The sequence below is a fragment of the Rhipicephalus microplus genome, chromosome 1 (genome assembly GCF_043290135.1).
Source record: "Rhipicephalus microplus isolate Deutch F79 chromosome 1, USDA_Rmic, whole genome shotgun sequence".
NCBI classification, from domain to species: domain Eukaryota; kingdom Metazoa; phylum Arthropoda; class Arachnida; order Ixodida; family Ixodidae; genus Rhipicephalus; species Rhipicephalus microplus.
In genome coordinates, this window is record NC_134700.1 from 101,200,477 (window position 1) to 101,216,632 (window position 16,156).

Here is a 16,156-nt window from a genome sequence, read left to right on the forward strand (position 1 = left end):
TTGAGGTGTTGCGCTCTGCTTCCCTCACTTTTTTTTCTTGTGAGCACGAGTTAGGAAAAGTGATTTTTGTTTTATTTTGATGGGCGTCTCGGCCGCCACCGATGTATTAGCTAGCAGTACTGACCAACGTACCACGTGGCCGAAAAGCCTGAAGCTCCCTCCCCTGGGCCGCGCTCCTTTGTTTCTTTCGAGTTTTGTTTTGTTGATGTATTCAGCGGGATGGATGTTATCCATGGCTGGCTGTCCTGCACATCGTCAGCGTCGCTGGCCAGGAATGCGGTCGTGAGGTCGGGCGATGGAGATGCCTGGGACCTGCGCAACTGCCTGCAGTCCGGCGCCCTCGCGAGTGCTGGTCACAACTGGAAGACGTGTCGGCGCTAGTGACGGATCGTCGCGCCGACGGCAACGTTGTTGTTGCGGGGCCGGTACTGAGGTGAAGTCTAGCCGGACAGTGCAGCAGTGTCGACCAGCGGCGGTGTCGTGGTGCAAGGACATTATAATCGTGCGATGTCATTTTTTTTAAAGCTTGTGTAGCTAGTTTTTTTATTTCGGGATATGGTTTGATTTAAGGTTGGGGGAATGTGGGGGTGCTGACACCCCCCCGGTAAAGTTGTCTGCGCCGCGTGGCGCACGTGTGTCGCCCCAAGGCTTTATTTCGGTGGTGACCACCGCCGGGCGATAGATGGCGTTGTGTTTGCTTTGAGTACCACTGTTGGTAGAGTGGTAGCGCCGGTGGTGGCCCCTGGCGGAAGGCAGGCCTTGGTGGTGGGCGAGCGTTGGGTGAGCCTCTTCGGCGCGTGGCGGCTGCCGCGAACGGTTGTCTGTCGCGTGGGCCCCCCGGTGCTCGGCACCGCGGGCTTCGCGCCGGGGTCCCACGTGGAAAGTCAGGCGTTGGCGGCGCCGCCTTGGGTATGTGCTAGTGTGTTGGGTGTGTTAGTGTGTGTTTAGTGTGTCCCTGCGATATGTTGTTTGTATCGTAGCGTGTTAGTTGAAATTGGTGTATCATTCGGCAGACGATATCGTCGTCTAAATTAGTTAATAAATGTATGTACGTTCTGTACTTTGTACCGACCGCGTCAACTGTGTCCGTTCACTCCGAGAGCGTGGCGTGGCGAGGCGCGCGTTCGTCTCGCCGAGACCCCACAACGTGCCCCATCGTGGCCTCCATCACAAGACCTTTCAGAAGCACCTGAAGAAATTCAGGGAACCGCAGACACAATGCATAGAAAATTTCTATGCAGAATCTGCTTCTGCTGTAAAAGCCACTTACAAAGAAATGGATGGATCAATATTTCACCAGGGATATAACAGTTTGTTATGATGGAACATGGCACAAGCGTGGGCACACATCCCATATTGGAGTCGGGGCAATCATCGAATACCATACGGGCCTTATCTTGGACGCCGTTGTTCTGTCTAATCAGTGCCTTGGTTGCCAAGTAGGGCCAAAGCCTGGAGACGCAGACTATGCATGCTGGCTGGAGAATCATGTGTGCCAGAAAAACACCGACTCTAAATCAGGGAGAATGGAGGTTGAGGCAGCTATCATCCTCTTTTCACGCTCACTGTCGAAGCACAACCTCCGTTACACAACGCTCGTGTCTGATGGAGATAGTGCCACCTTCTCTGCCCTTGTACAAGAAAATGTTTATGGACTGGTCCCCATTTCAAAAGAGGAATGCCTGAACCACGTTCAGAAGAGGATAAGGACTGCACTTCGCAACCTTGTGCAGAAAAGTGACAAGGCTTTGGGAGGGAAGGGCAGGCTGACAAAGGCCCTCATCGACAAGTTGACAGATTATTATGGCTGGGCCCTACGGAACAATTCCGATGATGTGGCTGCAATGCGGCGGGCAGTGATGGCATCGTACCACCATGTGACGTCGACGGATGAGGAGCCGCACCACGACTTGTGCCCAGAGGGTGCAGACTCCTGGTGTCGTCACAATGCCAGCAAGATTACCGGTGTTCCACCTCCGAAGCATTCGTACAAGCTGCCACGCTATGTTGCAGATGCACTTCTACCCATTTATGAGAGGCTCTCACAGGCTTCTCTTCTGCAACGCTGCCTGGGAGCAAAGACGCAGAATGCATCAGAGTCCTTTCACTCTGTGCTGTGGTCCCTCATACCCAAAGAGCAGCATGCGTCACTGATTGCTGTGGAGACAGCACTGCATGATGCAGTGCTAAGATACAATGCTGGCTGCTACAGGGCCACCCAAGAGCTAGCTTCATCAGTGGGGCTAACACCTGGCCACCTGGCCATTCAACGGGCAGCCGAGAAAGATTCTCTGCGCTTGAAAAAGGCTAAGAAGCGATCCCTAGAGAAGATGGAAAGGCGGCAAAGAAAGAGAGTGCCAAAGGACACCTCCAGTTACGCTGCAGGTTCATTTTAGAACTGCCTATGTGCTCAAAACTTTCAAACGTCGTTTTCTCAAAATGACTTTTTTGGCTAGTGAGGCTGCTTATTCCAGCCATATCTCTGGAACCACTCGTCGGATTTCCATAAGTCTTTTTTTATTATGTACATGAATAAATTTCTGAGGGGGTGACAAGCCCATTTTTTCAATATATTGTGTGTGTTATTTATTATATTTAATCAAAATTTGATTGATAATATCCTAATCACGAACACAAAGTTTGATGGTCTGCTGAAACTTTTCAGCAAGGAAATTCAAAAAAGGGCTCTGTTACCCCCTGGAGTATCAATCTGGGAATCATCATAGTTAATTTCACAGTTCCAGCACCTTTTGAAAGTTCTCCAGGCCTGGAATAAGAGAACCATGTGCACTGATATTCTGCTGTAACTTGAAAACCAGTGAACATAACTTGATGAAATTTTGTAGTTCTTCTAATGCTTTTGCTATAAGTCTATCCTGAAAATTTCATTAAGATATCTCAATAAACAAAAAAGTTGGTATTCGATGGTAGCCTCTCCCCTTAACGAGCATCAATTGATGTCACACTGTTTCTGCCACTTGTGTCGCCATTCATGATTCTTGTTCTCGGATGCATTGTACAGATGAACAATAAAAGGACACAGTATTGCTGCCATATATGACATCGCATTCCATGAAGCTGCTTTTTTTGTTTGCTCACACTTTAAAAATGTTGGGCTGTTGAGGAATGTGTTGCCTTTTTTCTCGGTTGTGTAAAAAGCACATACATAGCAATCTTTTTATGTGCTGCTTCAAATAGTCTCTAAAGTAGAGTTTTTGAACGCACAGGGTGTATATTTACACTGGTTGGTTCAAGAGTACGACCAGATAAGCAGAACTAAACAGCAAGATGAAGAGAGATAGCATGACTGCACCTTGGTCTGCGTCCTCTATTTATCCTGTTGTTTAGTGCTGCTTGGCTGCTTGTAATGATAAGCATACGGAAGTGTCTGGGCTGTGTAACACAGCTTAGACACTTCCGTGTGCTCATGATTGTTAGTAGCCTCTACTTCGCTCTTGTTATTTCTTTACTGATATCTTGGTGATAACTGCAAAGCGGTGCTTTTTGTGATTTGACGTGCGCAAACACACAAAAAAGTAAAAAAGAAAAAGGGTAGCTTTCTCAAGATTGTTGCGCCATGCCTACTCCCTCGTGCAGTGCGGAGGGCCCCATGAACCGGCTAATCCAGAGGCACACGTCTAGTCGCTACACATGCTATGAGCTGTTCGGCTTTGACATCTTGCTTGACGAGCAGCTAAAGCCGTGGCTCCTGGAGGTCAACATCTCTCCCAGGTAGGGCGATTTCACTGCATAGTTCTAGGTTGTGGCCTTTAATGGCAGGTTTCTCTGTGCACCAAGGTAAACGAAAAAAATTAATAAATACGTAAAAAATGAATGAATAAAGCTGGAAGAAAACAATTAAAATTCATTTAGGCTGACAAAGTATTCTGTCAGCTATCCTCGTGCTATCTGATATGATGCATATCGTGAAGTGTAGCTATGAAACATTTCACGCGATCGTTTTCGTGCAAAGCCGTCAACGTATGCCGATGCAGATCTGTGAAGCGAGTTTATCTGTCAGTTGTTGAAACGCAAGGAGCGGGTATAACGCGTGTCTAGTGCATGACAGTTACTACAAATACTTGTGCGTATGAACGTACAGAATAGCAAGAGGGTTTAATGAATGCACCTTCAGGAACATTTTGACCAGTTTGTGCCACTTTCTCTAGAACGTGGCATAAAGGAGCCGAAATGCGCTGTTTCGGGACACCTCACCTGTAGTACTTCATTTTTTGGGAAGATCCGCACACCGTACTAAAATTACCTCGCATTACGATTGTCAAAATGGGCTCATTGAAAAAAAAAGAAACTGTCATTGCAGTGCTGCTAGTCGAGCGTTCGTACCAGTCTGGCTGTAGTTAATCCTTGAGTGTGCACAAGCCGGCTGTAATCACTCATCACAACGTCACGTCCTGTGGCCACTGATAGGATGCAGCAAGAAGCGCGTCCACTGTGTCACACCACGAATAAAACACATTTGGAAAACTGGGTGAACTACGATGCACGATGCGAGATGCCATGGCTAGTGGTGTAAAATGTAGAACTGCATAACGTCACCAGTTAAGTAATACACATTCCCCTTGCTCCTGTGTTCTACCGTTCATATTCATATAGGTAACCGTCTATTCTACTACTCATTTTTTTTTTTTTTTCAATTTGTGTCATTTGCATCTTCACCGTAGCACCTGAACCAAGACATTCACTTGTTTATGAAAGTTTTGAACCTTCTAGGGGGCGCTTTAGAAACATAAGTGAGGAGGAAAGGGGGGGGGGGGGTTGCTACCTTGCAAACTTGTTTTATCCAGGGACCTTGTGAATTGCAGGTGTGGATCAGTGTGGCCAGCAGCATCGCGGCTACTGTGCTCTCGAAACCGCGATTGTCGCAATTTAGAGCATGCCAATTCGTTGCCAGCCGTAGCCCAGTCAAACCACAAACCTCACTGGGTTTGTTAAGTGTTGTTCTGTCAGCTGTGCGGTAGATTATGTGCTGCAGTGCGTTATCATCAGTGGTCACGTATCCGGAGCGTCCGCATCCACCGAGTTTGTAGCTGTTTGGTGCTGCCTTTTCGTCAAGCAAATTTGCCCAACTGCTCTTTCTCAACTGCACCAACTGCTCCTTCATCTTTGTCTGCGTCTTCGAAGCGCACAAATCCCTCTCGTAGGCTTAGAATGGAAAAGAAAGCCACCATCATCAACCAAGTCCAAAGCGGCCGGTTGCAGGCAGAGGCGGGGAGGGAGTTTGGAATTTCTAAGCAAAGTATTTCAGACTTCATGAAGAATAAGGCGAAGATCTTGGAACTGGCTGCCAAATCAAATTGGGCTGCAAAGGAGATTGCGAGTCAGGGTGTTTACCCCAAGCTCTAGGAAGCGCGACTTGTGTGGTTCAATGTCATGATCACCAAGAAAATCCCGGTGTCAGGTGACATCATGAAGCAGAAAGCGGAGGTTTTTGAGCTTCGGATGAACATGAGGGATTTCGAGTTCAGTGATGGATGTCTTCACAATTTCAAGAGCCGCAATTACTTGAAATTCAAGATGATGTGCGGGGAAAGCGGCGCTCTCGATGATTCTGTAGTTGCTGAATAACGGAATGAAAGGAGGCAGTCCTTGCTTCAGCAGTTTATACTAGATGATGTTTTCAACTGTGGCGAAACTGGACTGTTTTACAAGCTGCTGCCAGAGAATATAGCTGCATTTGCTGGTGACCCCTGCCACAGCGGCAAGCATAGTGTGTGTCAAGAACTTTCGTCGACAGACGTTGCCTTCGACGACCTGTGCATGGCCAGCGCTTGAATTTCAGCTGGGATAACCTTTGAGGGCTTCATTGATGTAGACAAAGACTTCGAGATTTGTGCGGAATTGACAGAAGACGAAATCATTCAAGTTACGGAGGATTCTGACGACTTTGTCACCGAGGTCGAAGAGGCAGCGCCTAGACAGCTAGGCGAGCAGTGATGACACTGTCATAGGTGTAAAGCGGCAGCATGACGTTAACCAAAATTGAGGCAGATATGATCGCGGGTAAGTGAAATTTCGTGCAGAAGAAAATTAGCGACTTTTCTGGGTTAAAGTGGTGTCAAATGAGGTGCACCGGCCACATCGAATTTATTTTCTTCTTTTTTACACAAACGGCTCTTTTCAGAGCCACCTAACCAATGAATTCACATTGTTTTAACGAAAATTTTGTGCTCCTGCCGTTACCCTCTCTATCAGCTTAAAATACCTGAAGAAAGGTGCCCTTTAGCGCGCATTGGTTTTTCCGAACTGTCTGATTTTCCGTATGTTTTTGGAGTTCCTAGAGGGTCTGGGAAATCTGTCGTCAACTGTATATCAATAATTTAAAAGATTTCCGCCGCGGTGGTCTAGTGGCTAAGGTGCTGTGCTGCTGACTCGCAGGTCGCGGGAACGAATCCCGGCTGCAGCGGCTGCATTTTCTATGGGCGTGCTCAGATTTGGGTGCGTGTTAAAGAACCCCAGGTGTTCAAAATTTCCCGAGCCCTCCACTACAGCTCCTCTCATTATCATATGGTGATTTGGGGACGTTAAACTCCATAAATCAATCAATAATTTGAAAAACAAAATATGTGTATATAAGGCTTCAATTAAAACATTGTAGGCCTTGAAACAGTTTTCAGAAATCGTAAAGAGTGTTAGCATAACATTTTGATCTCAGTATGATAAAGAACAAAAAGGGCACCTTTTCTTTTGCAATTACCACACTTATAGTCCGTAAACTTGTCTTGCTCTTGCGTGCAGGTAAGTTCTAGTAATCATCAATATCATTGAATCTTTCCAAATAAACAAATTCAGCTCTCATGGCCACAGCAGCTTTGATTGATGCTTAACGCCGATGCAGGTTCTCTAGCGCAGTAAAAGGTTGGTCAACGGTGGCATCTTTATAACCGCACGTACACTTCCGCCCCACTGGCAACAGCAGCTATGGTATCGGAATCGTAGTCGCTGTTTCATGTCGTGATTTGCATCGATGAAGTCGCTCGCTCTCTGATGGTGCTCGGAAACTCTAATAAGTCGCAGAATTCAGCGAGCCACCTACCGTACACCGTTGTCAGCGGTCATGATGCACCCAGTGTCGTCACCTGGCACCAAAGCTCGCTAGGAGACAGTTTACGACTTTGCCTTACTCCACGTTTCTGCAAGCACCAGTCACATTTTCTATTGCTACGAGCAGGTCAATGTTTCGTTCGAATGAGGATTCATCAGGAACGAGGCGAAAAGCATACAAGTCCACGAGCTACTGAAGACAACGCTGCCCACAAACCGTCCTACCATCAGCATGTAGGCGCTAGCGAGCCTTGTGGCTTTGTAGCAGGTAGCCACTGCTTTGGTGGGGAAAGCTAGAAAAAGCATAGACTGCAAGATCTGCATTTTAAAACCGAAAGCATCGAAAAAACGTCACGAGGTTCCCCACCTGGAAGGCCATGCTTTTCAGGCCCGTATGCTATTGTGTAGGAACAAACGAGGTAGGGAATGTGAACATTGCAATGACGTTGCCAAATCATTTTGCATTTTCATTTTGGAGCCCTCGATAACCGGTTTCTTTGAAAAACACTATGCCTACACATGAAAACCTGCAGATCGCACGTCAAACTTACTAGTGCACTTACAAGGACTGCGCAGATCAACGAAATAAAGTAGCACCTTGTTTTCATCACCTTCGCGCTAGGAAGGATTAGATATATATAGAACGCGGCCAAAAAATGATCAACTTTTGTCAGAAAAAAATTGACTTTGTGGGCTTCAGTAAGGCTGAGAGTTTGATATGATGGATGCTAGTTGTGCGAGAGTTCGATATACGTATGCGAGAGTTCGATATACGTATGCGCGAGTCCCATAGTTTTGCATGGGAATTTAGAAAGTTTCAAATATTCGGCGAATATTGCATTTGTAATATTAGTATTCGATTCAATAACCACATATTTGAAAATTTTAAATATTTGAACTTGAATATTCTTTGAATATTCAAGGTTCACGAGTGTTCGTTCGCATATGGCGATTTGGCATAAGAGAACTTGCGATTTGGTGCATTTGGCATAAGAGCCTCAGTAGATCATGCAATAACTATGACTTTAGCGCAAGTGTGGTGATGCCTCCATGGAAATTCGTAGGAGCGTGATGACGGCTACCAGCAAATGCGGTGGCAAGGCATGCATCGTGACAAACGTACCAATGATAAACATCTCAATAAATCTAAATCATGTACTGCCTGCATCGCAGTATGTGTGGCTTAGTGGTTCAGTGCTGTTACGGTTCATGTAAGCGTACAGACTACGCCGTCTGCAATGAATCGCTTGTGGAAACGAAGGCAGCTCGCCGCCGTTGCAATGGAAATAGTCTTCACACCTTTGCTCGGTTCAGTGCTGAGCAAGCACGAAGAAAAAAATCTCTACGCAAGGGCAAGTGCACGCGTATATGTCACAGGACGTGGCGCTGGTGGAGTGAGCTTAATAGGCGATGCAGTGCACGTGACTAGCTAAGGGCGCGCTCAGCTTGACGTACGATGGTAACACGTTTCATGTATAGCCAGGCCAGTTTTCTCTAATGGATCCCCGTAGAAGCGTACATGCACGTGTTGAAGCCTGACGAGTCGTCCATCAGCTGTGCCGCTACTTCATCATGTAATACTCTCTTCATAGTTTCGGAATGATCGTATAATAGCAGATATGGTCATGTGAATTAGTTATTGTTTTTCCCCGCAATGGTAAACATAGAAAAGGCCATGCACTTTTGGTATCATTACAATTGTGTCATCACTTATACTTTTTCGTTGCTAACGGTTCCACTGTGTTCCCGACAGCGCCTATGAAAATCTGTCGTATGCACATTGCGCTTGCGTCGCAATGTTTCCTGCAATCAGCCCTCCGTTACACTGTTGCTATGATCTCGCTCTTTTGCTAACATCAGTTTACTGCCGCCTACAGCCACTGCGTCGAAAGGGGTTGTGACGTGGCAAAATAGTGCCGTGGTCGATGAGAGTTGTGGCTCCATCTGCAAAAAGGCGTATTTGGGGCGTCTTTATATCACACGTCAGTGATCATTTATCTCGCGCTATTACTGCGCACCCGGTACACCTCGGTCACAGCACTGCAGCTATCAGTGCAACACAGCATTCTTGATCCGAAAATGGCGAGCGCTGTCTTCGAGAAAGGCAACGGAAGGAATAGAGATAACGAGTTGAGCTGTGTGGTTGAAAAACACCCAAAGTACTCCTATATTTCTCGGTGGCTTGGTCGGTGAGAACCGGGGAAAAAATTAGAAAGAAAACTTTAATGTCGGAGTCTTTCGAGCTAGAACTGATAGTGTTCGAACCTGGATGAATTGTGACCACCTAGGCTGCTTTAATAATCACTTAGATTCAAGTACATTGGTGTTAACTGTTAACACAATCACATCAGTGGCCTCATGCTGACTGGTGATCATGGTAGCTGGTATGAAAGCTTTTTGTTTTGTAATAAAGTACTACCACATTAAGATACAAAAGATACAAAAGGTATGTTCTGCATGTGGATAGAACCCAGGATATCACAGTCACAAGCTCAAACAGTACAGTCTTATGTTTTCTGGGAAGTACAGATGATGTCATTTTTTAAAAATTTTTGTGCGCAAAGCTGGCTATAATAACAATTGTACTGTTTCTGACCTAAATATATGATTAAGTAGAAGATTACTGGTGGAAATAAATTGCACCTCTTCATTATTCAATGTTCGATTCGTATTTGAATATCTTCATATTCGCATACTCCTAAAGATAGCCAATAATTCGATATATACGAGTTTGATATAATTCAGGATCAACTGTATAGTACTTCAATATTCTATAAATGCAGTGAACGCATGTTTGCCTGTTTTTGGCTGTTACGGTCAAGAAAAATGTTGCTGAAAGTTAGCAAGTTTTGTCTAAGCTTCTTTTTATATAGGATATAACTGAGTGAACTTTAGTAATAAAAAATTAGCTCTGTCTGAAAAGGTGCCATTAAATTGCATGGCATCATGGTAAGCTGTTGGTGATTTTAGGGATGTGTGTCATGCCTGGCAAATAAAGGTCCATGCCACAGCAGTGGTAGAGATTCTGTTTACTGTGCAAGGAATCCTCACCGAAGAGAAACACATAAGCCTCAAGTGTCCACATGCATTCTCTGTATTCTGGCAGAACTGTTCAAGCTCGCATTACGACTGAATTGATGCAATGTAGGTCATTGCTTTGTTCTGGACTCTATTGTTATTAGTGCAAATAATTCACTGATCATAGTCTTGGCATCAGCTACGAGGTGAGGAGGAATCAGCTGTTTCTACAGCTCTGCAGTTAGGTTGTTCTGATTGTGATGTTCTCTGAAATTATTAGTTTTCTGATTCACCTCCACTTGCTTTTTTCTTGCACAGCTTACGATCTGCAACACCAGTCGACTACACAGTCAAGGTATGTTTTTTTTGTTTTCCATAGTGCATACTGTAACAACGCACATGAGACCTGCACCTGTTTACAATACATTTGGTCACGGTAGAACTCAAGGAGATGTCTAAAGAGCAGTCAGTTATTCGGACCCAAGGAGACGTCTGAAGAGCAGTCACTAGGTATTGCAGAGGTTAAAATACTCTTTTCAGACATGGTGTAACCATGAGGTGGGCAGCTCTCAAAAAACTGATTTCACTTTTTCGTGGAGTTCACAGCAGCATGAAAATGATTTGTGAAATGCCAGCAAGTCAAGCAAGTTTCTAGTAAGTCAGAAAAAAGTAATATATGATCTTTCATTTTCTCGCATTAAAAAGAATATAGTAAATATTTTTGCATGCAATTGTGCAAACATCACTATAATTGTCAATAGCAGTGACGGATGTGCTGCTCCATTTGCTCCAAAAGATAATCGCTGCTCCAAGCAGTAATTTTTGTTAGTAATTGTTCTAAACCTACTCCGAAATGACACCGAGAAAACAATACCGACGAACTTTTACTGTTTAAAAGAAACTGAAAAGAATCTGTGTGCAATCATCCCAGTGTGCTACTAGTGTGTGGTATTATCAGGTCTGATCTCATTTGTGCAACAAGAACTGGCATATTAGGCGTATAGTTCATTTGACTGTTTACTTTTTCTCAGCCAGACATGCAGGGTAGTGTGGTGAAATGTGAAAATGAGCACGATTGCTCGCATCTCATACCAATCAGCTGCTGCTTTTTTGGCAGCAGTTATATGGTATTGTGGTTACTTCTAAAATGTGGTGCTCAGCATTCTCTGGTTTGATTTGATTTCTGGCACAAATAATATTTTAAACGGTAGCTCATTTCACAGCTCATTTTTGACAACCCGCCATTGTCTGCTTCATGAAATTTACATTTATTTTTGTCTGTTAAATATATTTCGTAAGAAATATTATCATTGATGAGATGCTTCGACAACACTCTGAACTCGGAGTAATGTATGGCAAATTTAATATCTACCTCTAAAACATCAATAGCTGCTCTAAAGTAGCATTATTTTCTGGGAAGGGTCAGGGCACAGACCTGTTTCTTCGCTTAGTGTATTGTGTGCACACAAGGTCTGAACTCAGAGTAATGTATGGCAAATTTAATATCTACCTCTAAAACATCAATAGCTGCTCTAAAGTAGCATTATTTTCTGGGAAGGGTCAGGGCACAGACCTGTTTCTTCGCTTAGTGTATTGTGTGCACACAAGGTCTTTTCTCAGTTTTATTTTTATCAATAAGGAACACAGACCTATTCCTGTGGAATTCATATGAACTTTGCATTTGAAGTGAGTAGATGACAATTTTCTCTTTATCATCATTGTCTTATATACAGCTCAGTGTTTCTTTGTGGTATCTTTGATTGTAAGCTTCTTTGCTATAAATTGACATATTGGCATACTGAAATTGACGATACTCTTCCGGATGGGTATTCTCAGTCTGTCATTCTGATGCACTCATTCCTTTGCAGAGTGAGGTGGTGAAGGACATGCTGAACCTGGCAGGCTTTCAATTGCCTCAGCAGCTCAAGGACGACCTTGACGAGAGGCTACTAGAATGCTACGGGTGAGAGACAGGACGGGTTTGTTTCGAACAACAATAAGCTGGAAAGTTTCCTGAGCTTGTTGTTAGTGTTTGATGTATGCCAAGTCTCCACAATTGTTCCTGGCAATACAATGGCTAGAAAAAAAAAAGGGCCAGAAAATGTGCCAGACGTCCATGAAGTAGTGCTGCCCATCTCTAAAACCGGAGCTTTTGTGATTGGGATTCCACGAGAAAATGCGATTTTAGAGCAGCAAGTGTGCAAATTCAAGGATCTTCTAGAATGTTCAGTTGCCTCGGTGCGACTGATTGTTCTTAGTTGTAATATTTCCGCTTCAATGTGCAAGTTGTGAGCAAGAGAAACTTTTTCACGACTTCAATGTTTCAAATTATTTTATGGTTACTATGTCATTTCGACTCCATGGTAAAAGAATCAGATTAAATTAGAAGAAAAAGCAGCAAATTGGATAAAAAACTTTTTTGTTCGTTCTTTTTCTCAGATGTATTTGCGAACCACCATAAAGTGCATGCAAGACCCTAATAAGTGTTCTCTCCTCCCCACCTGCCCAGTCTGGAAGAACAAGATGATCTCTCTTTGAACCCTCTGCTCCACACATACTCCCTCTCCCCAGCTGAGCACCTGAAACACCGGCACTATGAGACAAGCCTAATGGATGTGGTGAGTCACTCTATAACACGCTTACTTGCATTTTTCGATATAACGCAATGGCAGTCTTAAGTTTTGTTACGATGCTTAATGGCACTGCCAAAGTAAACAAGTTTGTAAAAAATGCGAGTGAGGTCAAAAGATGGCACAGGCTATTTCACTTTCGAGCAAGGTAGTTCCTTATCAAGCTTTTAAGAAGTATAGTGGGAAGTTGGCCAGCACAAGAGGAAATCAGTAATTGCTTCTCGTTGACTTTTATTAAGCTGTGGGTTCACATTGTCCCGCTAGGTGGAGTTCCTGAAACCTCCTCTATCCTTTGTCTTTTAGCACCACACACATCATGGTGTTGTTGCAAACGAAGTGTCAAAATGCTGCACCGACAGTTGCTTCTCGTAAATTTTTAATTCAAATTTTATCCAAGCAACAAGGCATGAATTCACAAGTTAAAGACTAACTGCAACGGAATTTTACCTGGCTGCAATCGGCCATAAATACGTTGTATATATACAATAAGATACGATAACGACAGGAAAAAATCTTGCAGTTGCGTATTTAATTTATAATTTGTGCTATAATTGCCAGCAAGCAGACGACGTAGAGCTCTAGCAGTGTGCTTATGCAAATCGGACAGAACCGGATAAGACGATTACTACAGAACGTTGTCGCATCGCACCTTGTGAGCAATCCTCCCTGCCGCTGAATCGCTCTGGGCGTTTTGTGCTACCTAAAGACAGCGCACTCGAAACTCGTTCGTGCTGCATTGAAGTCTATGGCAAGTCAAGTTCAAGTCAAGCAGCGTTATTGAATAACGGTGGTCAGACACTGAAAACCCACCAGTGGGAAGCCCGGACCAGCTTTCGATAAGAGGCATATTCACGCAGTTTTCTTAATTTAGGTAACATAGAAAAGGCACACGCACTAAAGGGCGCATTCGTGAGGTGCGTACTTGAGGAGTGTGGAGCAGACAATTTTTCTGTCATTCACGTCGCTTCCGGTCAGCCGTAATGACATCGTTTTTTCTAGTTTCGGTCTCAAAGACACTGTCGTTTGCAAGCTCTTTTTAAGGTAAGTGCTTTTATTTTGAAGGCGACATTCGGCAGGCAGCACTACCTCTAGCTAGACAACCTATACAGTAAACTCTCAGTAAATGGAACATGTAGGGACTGGGAAAATATGTTCCGTTTACTCAGAGAAGAACATAGGTGCGGAATACAAGCCTGAAACCAAGCATAGCAGAGGAAATATTTCTGTTTAAGTAGTAGTTCCGTTTAACAGATTTCCATTTACTGAGAGTTTACTGTATATTCACTTTTTGCGGAGTGCCAAATTCCGTTACAGTTAGCCTTTAAACATTTTCAGTGCATTTGATTACTTCATCTAAAGGCGCTCTTCTTAGTTTGTCAAAGTAACATGTCTTCAATGCTGACCAGAATTGGAACACACACGCTGCGCGATCTGTGGCTGCTGTGTGGCTCAGGCGTTCATGCATTAAATGTAAACATTCGACAGAAGTCTGTCTGGTTGGGTATGAAACTGGGAGATGATTTAGACTCCAACCAAAAGTTTGAAGAAACCAGACGTTTCGAAACCTTCCTCAGGGGTGACTACGGGGCTACGTAGCAGCGCCATCTTCAAAGCACTTGCAGGGTGGATAATGACCCTCTCTCTCTCTTTCTCTTGTTTTGCCGTGGAGCGCAGTCCATGTGTATACACTGGGGGAACGGTTCCGAGAGAGCGGTTGATGTTATGGGCTGTCCTCTGTATATGCTACGACTCGAGTAATAACCTTTTCCTTCAGTACGGCTCGCTTTCAACGATGGTAGGATTTCGAAGCAACGACCATCCTTGAAAGCGAGCCGAACTGGAGGAGAAGGTTATTACTCCAGCCGTGGCACATACAATGGACAGCCCATAAGATCCACTGTTCTCTCAGAACCCTTCCCCCAGTGTATACTGATGGACTGCGCTCCACGGCAAAACGAGAGAACGAGGGTCATTATCCGCCCTGCAAGTGCTTTGAAGAAGCCGCTGCTACGAAGTCCCGCAGTCACCCCTGAGGAAGAAACCAAGTCGGTTTCGAAACGCCGGGTTTCTTCAAACTTTTGGTTGGAGTCTAAGTCATCTCCCAGTGCTCATGCATGTATGTATGCCTGTACAGGAAGAAGAGACCTCTGGCCTGCTGGAAAGCCTGACGCCCGACGATGTACGGGTGTTGGTGCAGAGCGAAGATGAGCTCTCGCGCTGCGGCTCCTTCAAGCGGGTGTTTCCGGGGGGTCGCCACGGAGATGTGACCCTGCTTGCCCACCGCCGCTACTACAACCTTCTACTGGCTGCTTGGGAGAGGCGATTTGGCCACCAGAGGCACAAAGGTCTGTGTGCTCAGCATATTCTTGTCAGCCTACTTACAAAGTTGTCTGGATGAGTCATTACCATGTCAGCTGCGGTCATTACCACAGCTGCGGCAGCGGTGCCGCAGCTGTGGTGTTCTGCTGATTGATGCTAAAGAAGGGGACTGGGTGGGGGGTTTCGTTATAACCTCTATGATATGGATCTCAAGGCGCACGAAAAATATCCACATCGCCCGACATTTTGCGTTGCCCAAAAATGAGAAAAGATCGTGTTTGCAAACCACTATACAGTTAATTACCACTGCTGGTGATTGCAGCCTTTCGTAACCATGCGGCCAATTACATTCAAAATGTAGTATCAGCTGAACTAGCCTGCCCCATACTGCTAAGAGGAATCGAAACGATCATCCCAAGGAGACGATATCTCCCCCCCCCCCCCCTCCCTTGGTATGAAGGTTTAATTAGGCTCATGCGAATACTCTAAAAATATTGAAACTTTCCAATCTTTTTCAAAGAGTGTTTTCTTTTTATTTGATTGGCACTGGAGTTTTCATTATTCGAAATTCCCGAAGACAAATACGGCCCATGTCTAATTACAATGCTCCCTTCAAATTTTTTATATGCTTGAGCGCATCACACTTTTGCATTACGGTTATGGTGTCTTTTAAGGGTGGAGGCGGCTTTGGGATCACGAAAAATGTAAAAAAAATCGATTTTTTGAAACTCAAGTTTTCAGTTTCTGGAACCCTTCTTCTATCTGGTTCCAGAATATCTACACTGAAAACCATTCAGAAGTCTTTTGGAAAATTCGTTTCACCCACCTAGATAGCAAAACTTTTTCTGGAAATGGCGAGAAAACAGTGATTTTCAAAAAATTATACCTTCGCCATGCTTAGGCCGGGAGCCGACTTCTTGGGCTCATCGGAAAGAGCATTTCTCCGGGTTTAACTTTCCCGCCTCAGCTGGCTCCTCCTTTTAACAACAAGCACACAAAAAGCAAATGTTTGACGGTCGTTTTGAGGCCCTTGATTGGCCGTGGTAGCCATGTTGCCTCAGTTCGCCTCGCCATTGACCCGATGCTCGCTCCGGAAGATCGTATTCTGCTGGTTGTGCGTCGCGAGG

At 44.8% G+C, this 16,156-nt stretch overlaps 1 protein-coding gene across 4 annotated transcripts in view; it reads left to right on the top strand.

The window, feature by feature from the left end:
- LOC119178459 (tubulin monoglutamylase TTLL4) overlaps positions 1–16,156 on the top strand; it is a 116,700-nt gene that overhangs the window by 69,846 nt on the left and 30,698 nt on the right. For all 4 annotated transcript variants that reach the window (XR_005110709.2, XM_037429665.2, XM_037429666.2 and 1 more), the window contains 5 exons: positions 3,598–3,732; positions 10,399–10,435; positions 11,949–12,043; positions 12,590–12,698; positions 14,845–15,055. Coding sequence is in view for 3 of the 4 variants with exons in the window: in XM_037429665.2 (XP_037285562.2) it covers positions 3,598–3,732; positions 10,399–10,435; positions 11,949–12,043; positions 12,590–12,698; positions 14,845–15,055 (587 nt within the window). In the remaining variant the exon portion in view is untranslated. The remainder of the gene's footprint in view (positions 1–3,597; positions 3,733–10,398; positions 10,436–11,948; positions 12,044–12,589; positions 12,699–14,844; positions 15,056–16,156) is intronic.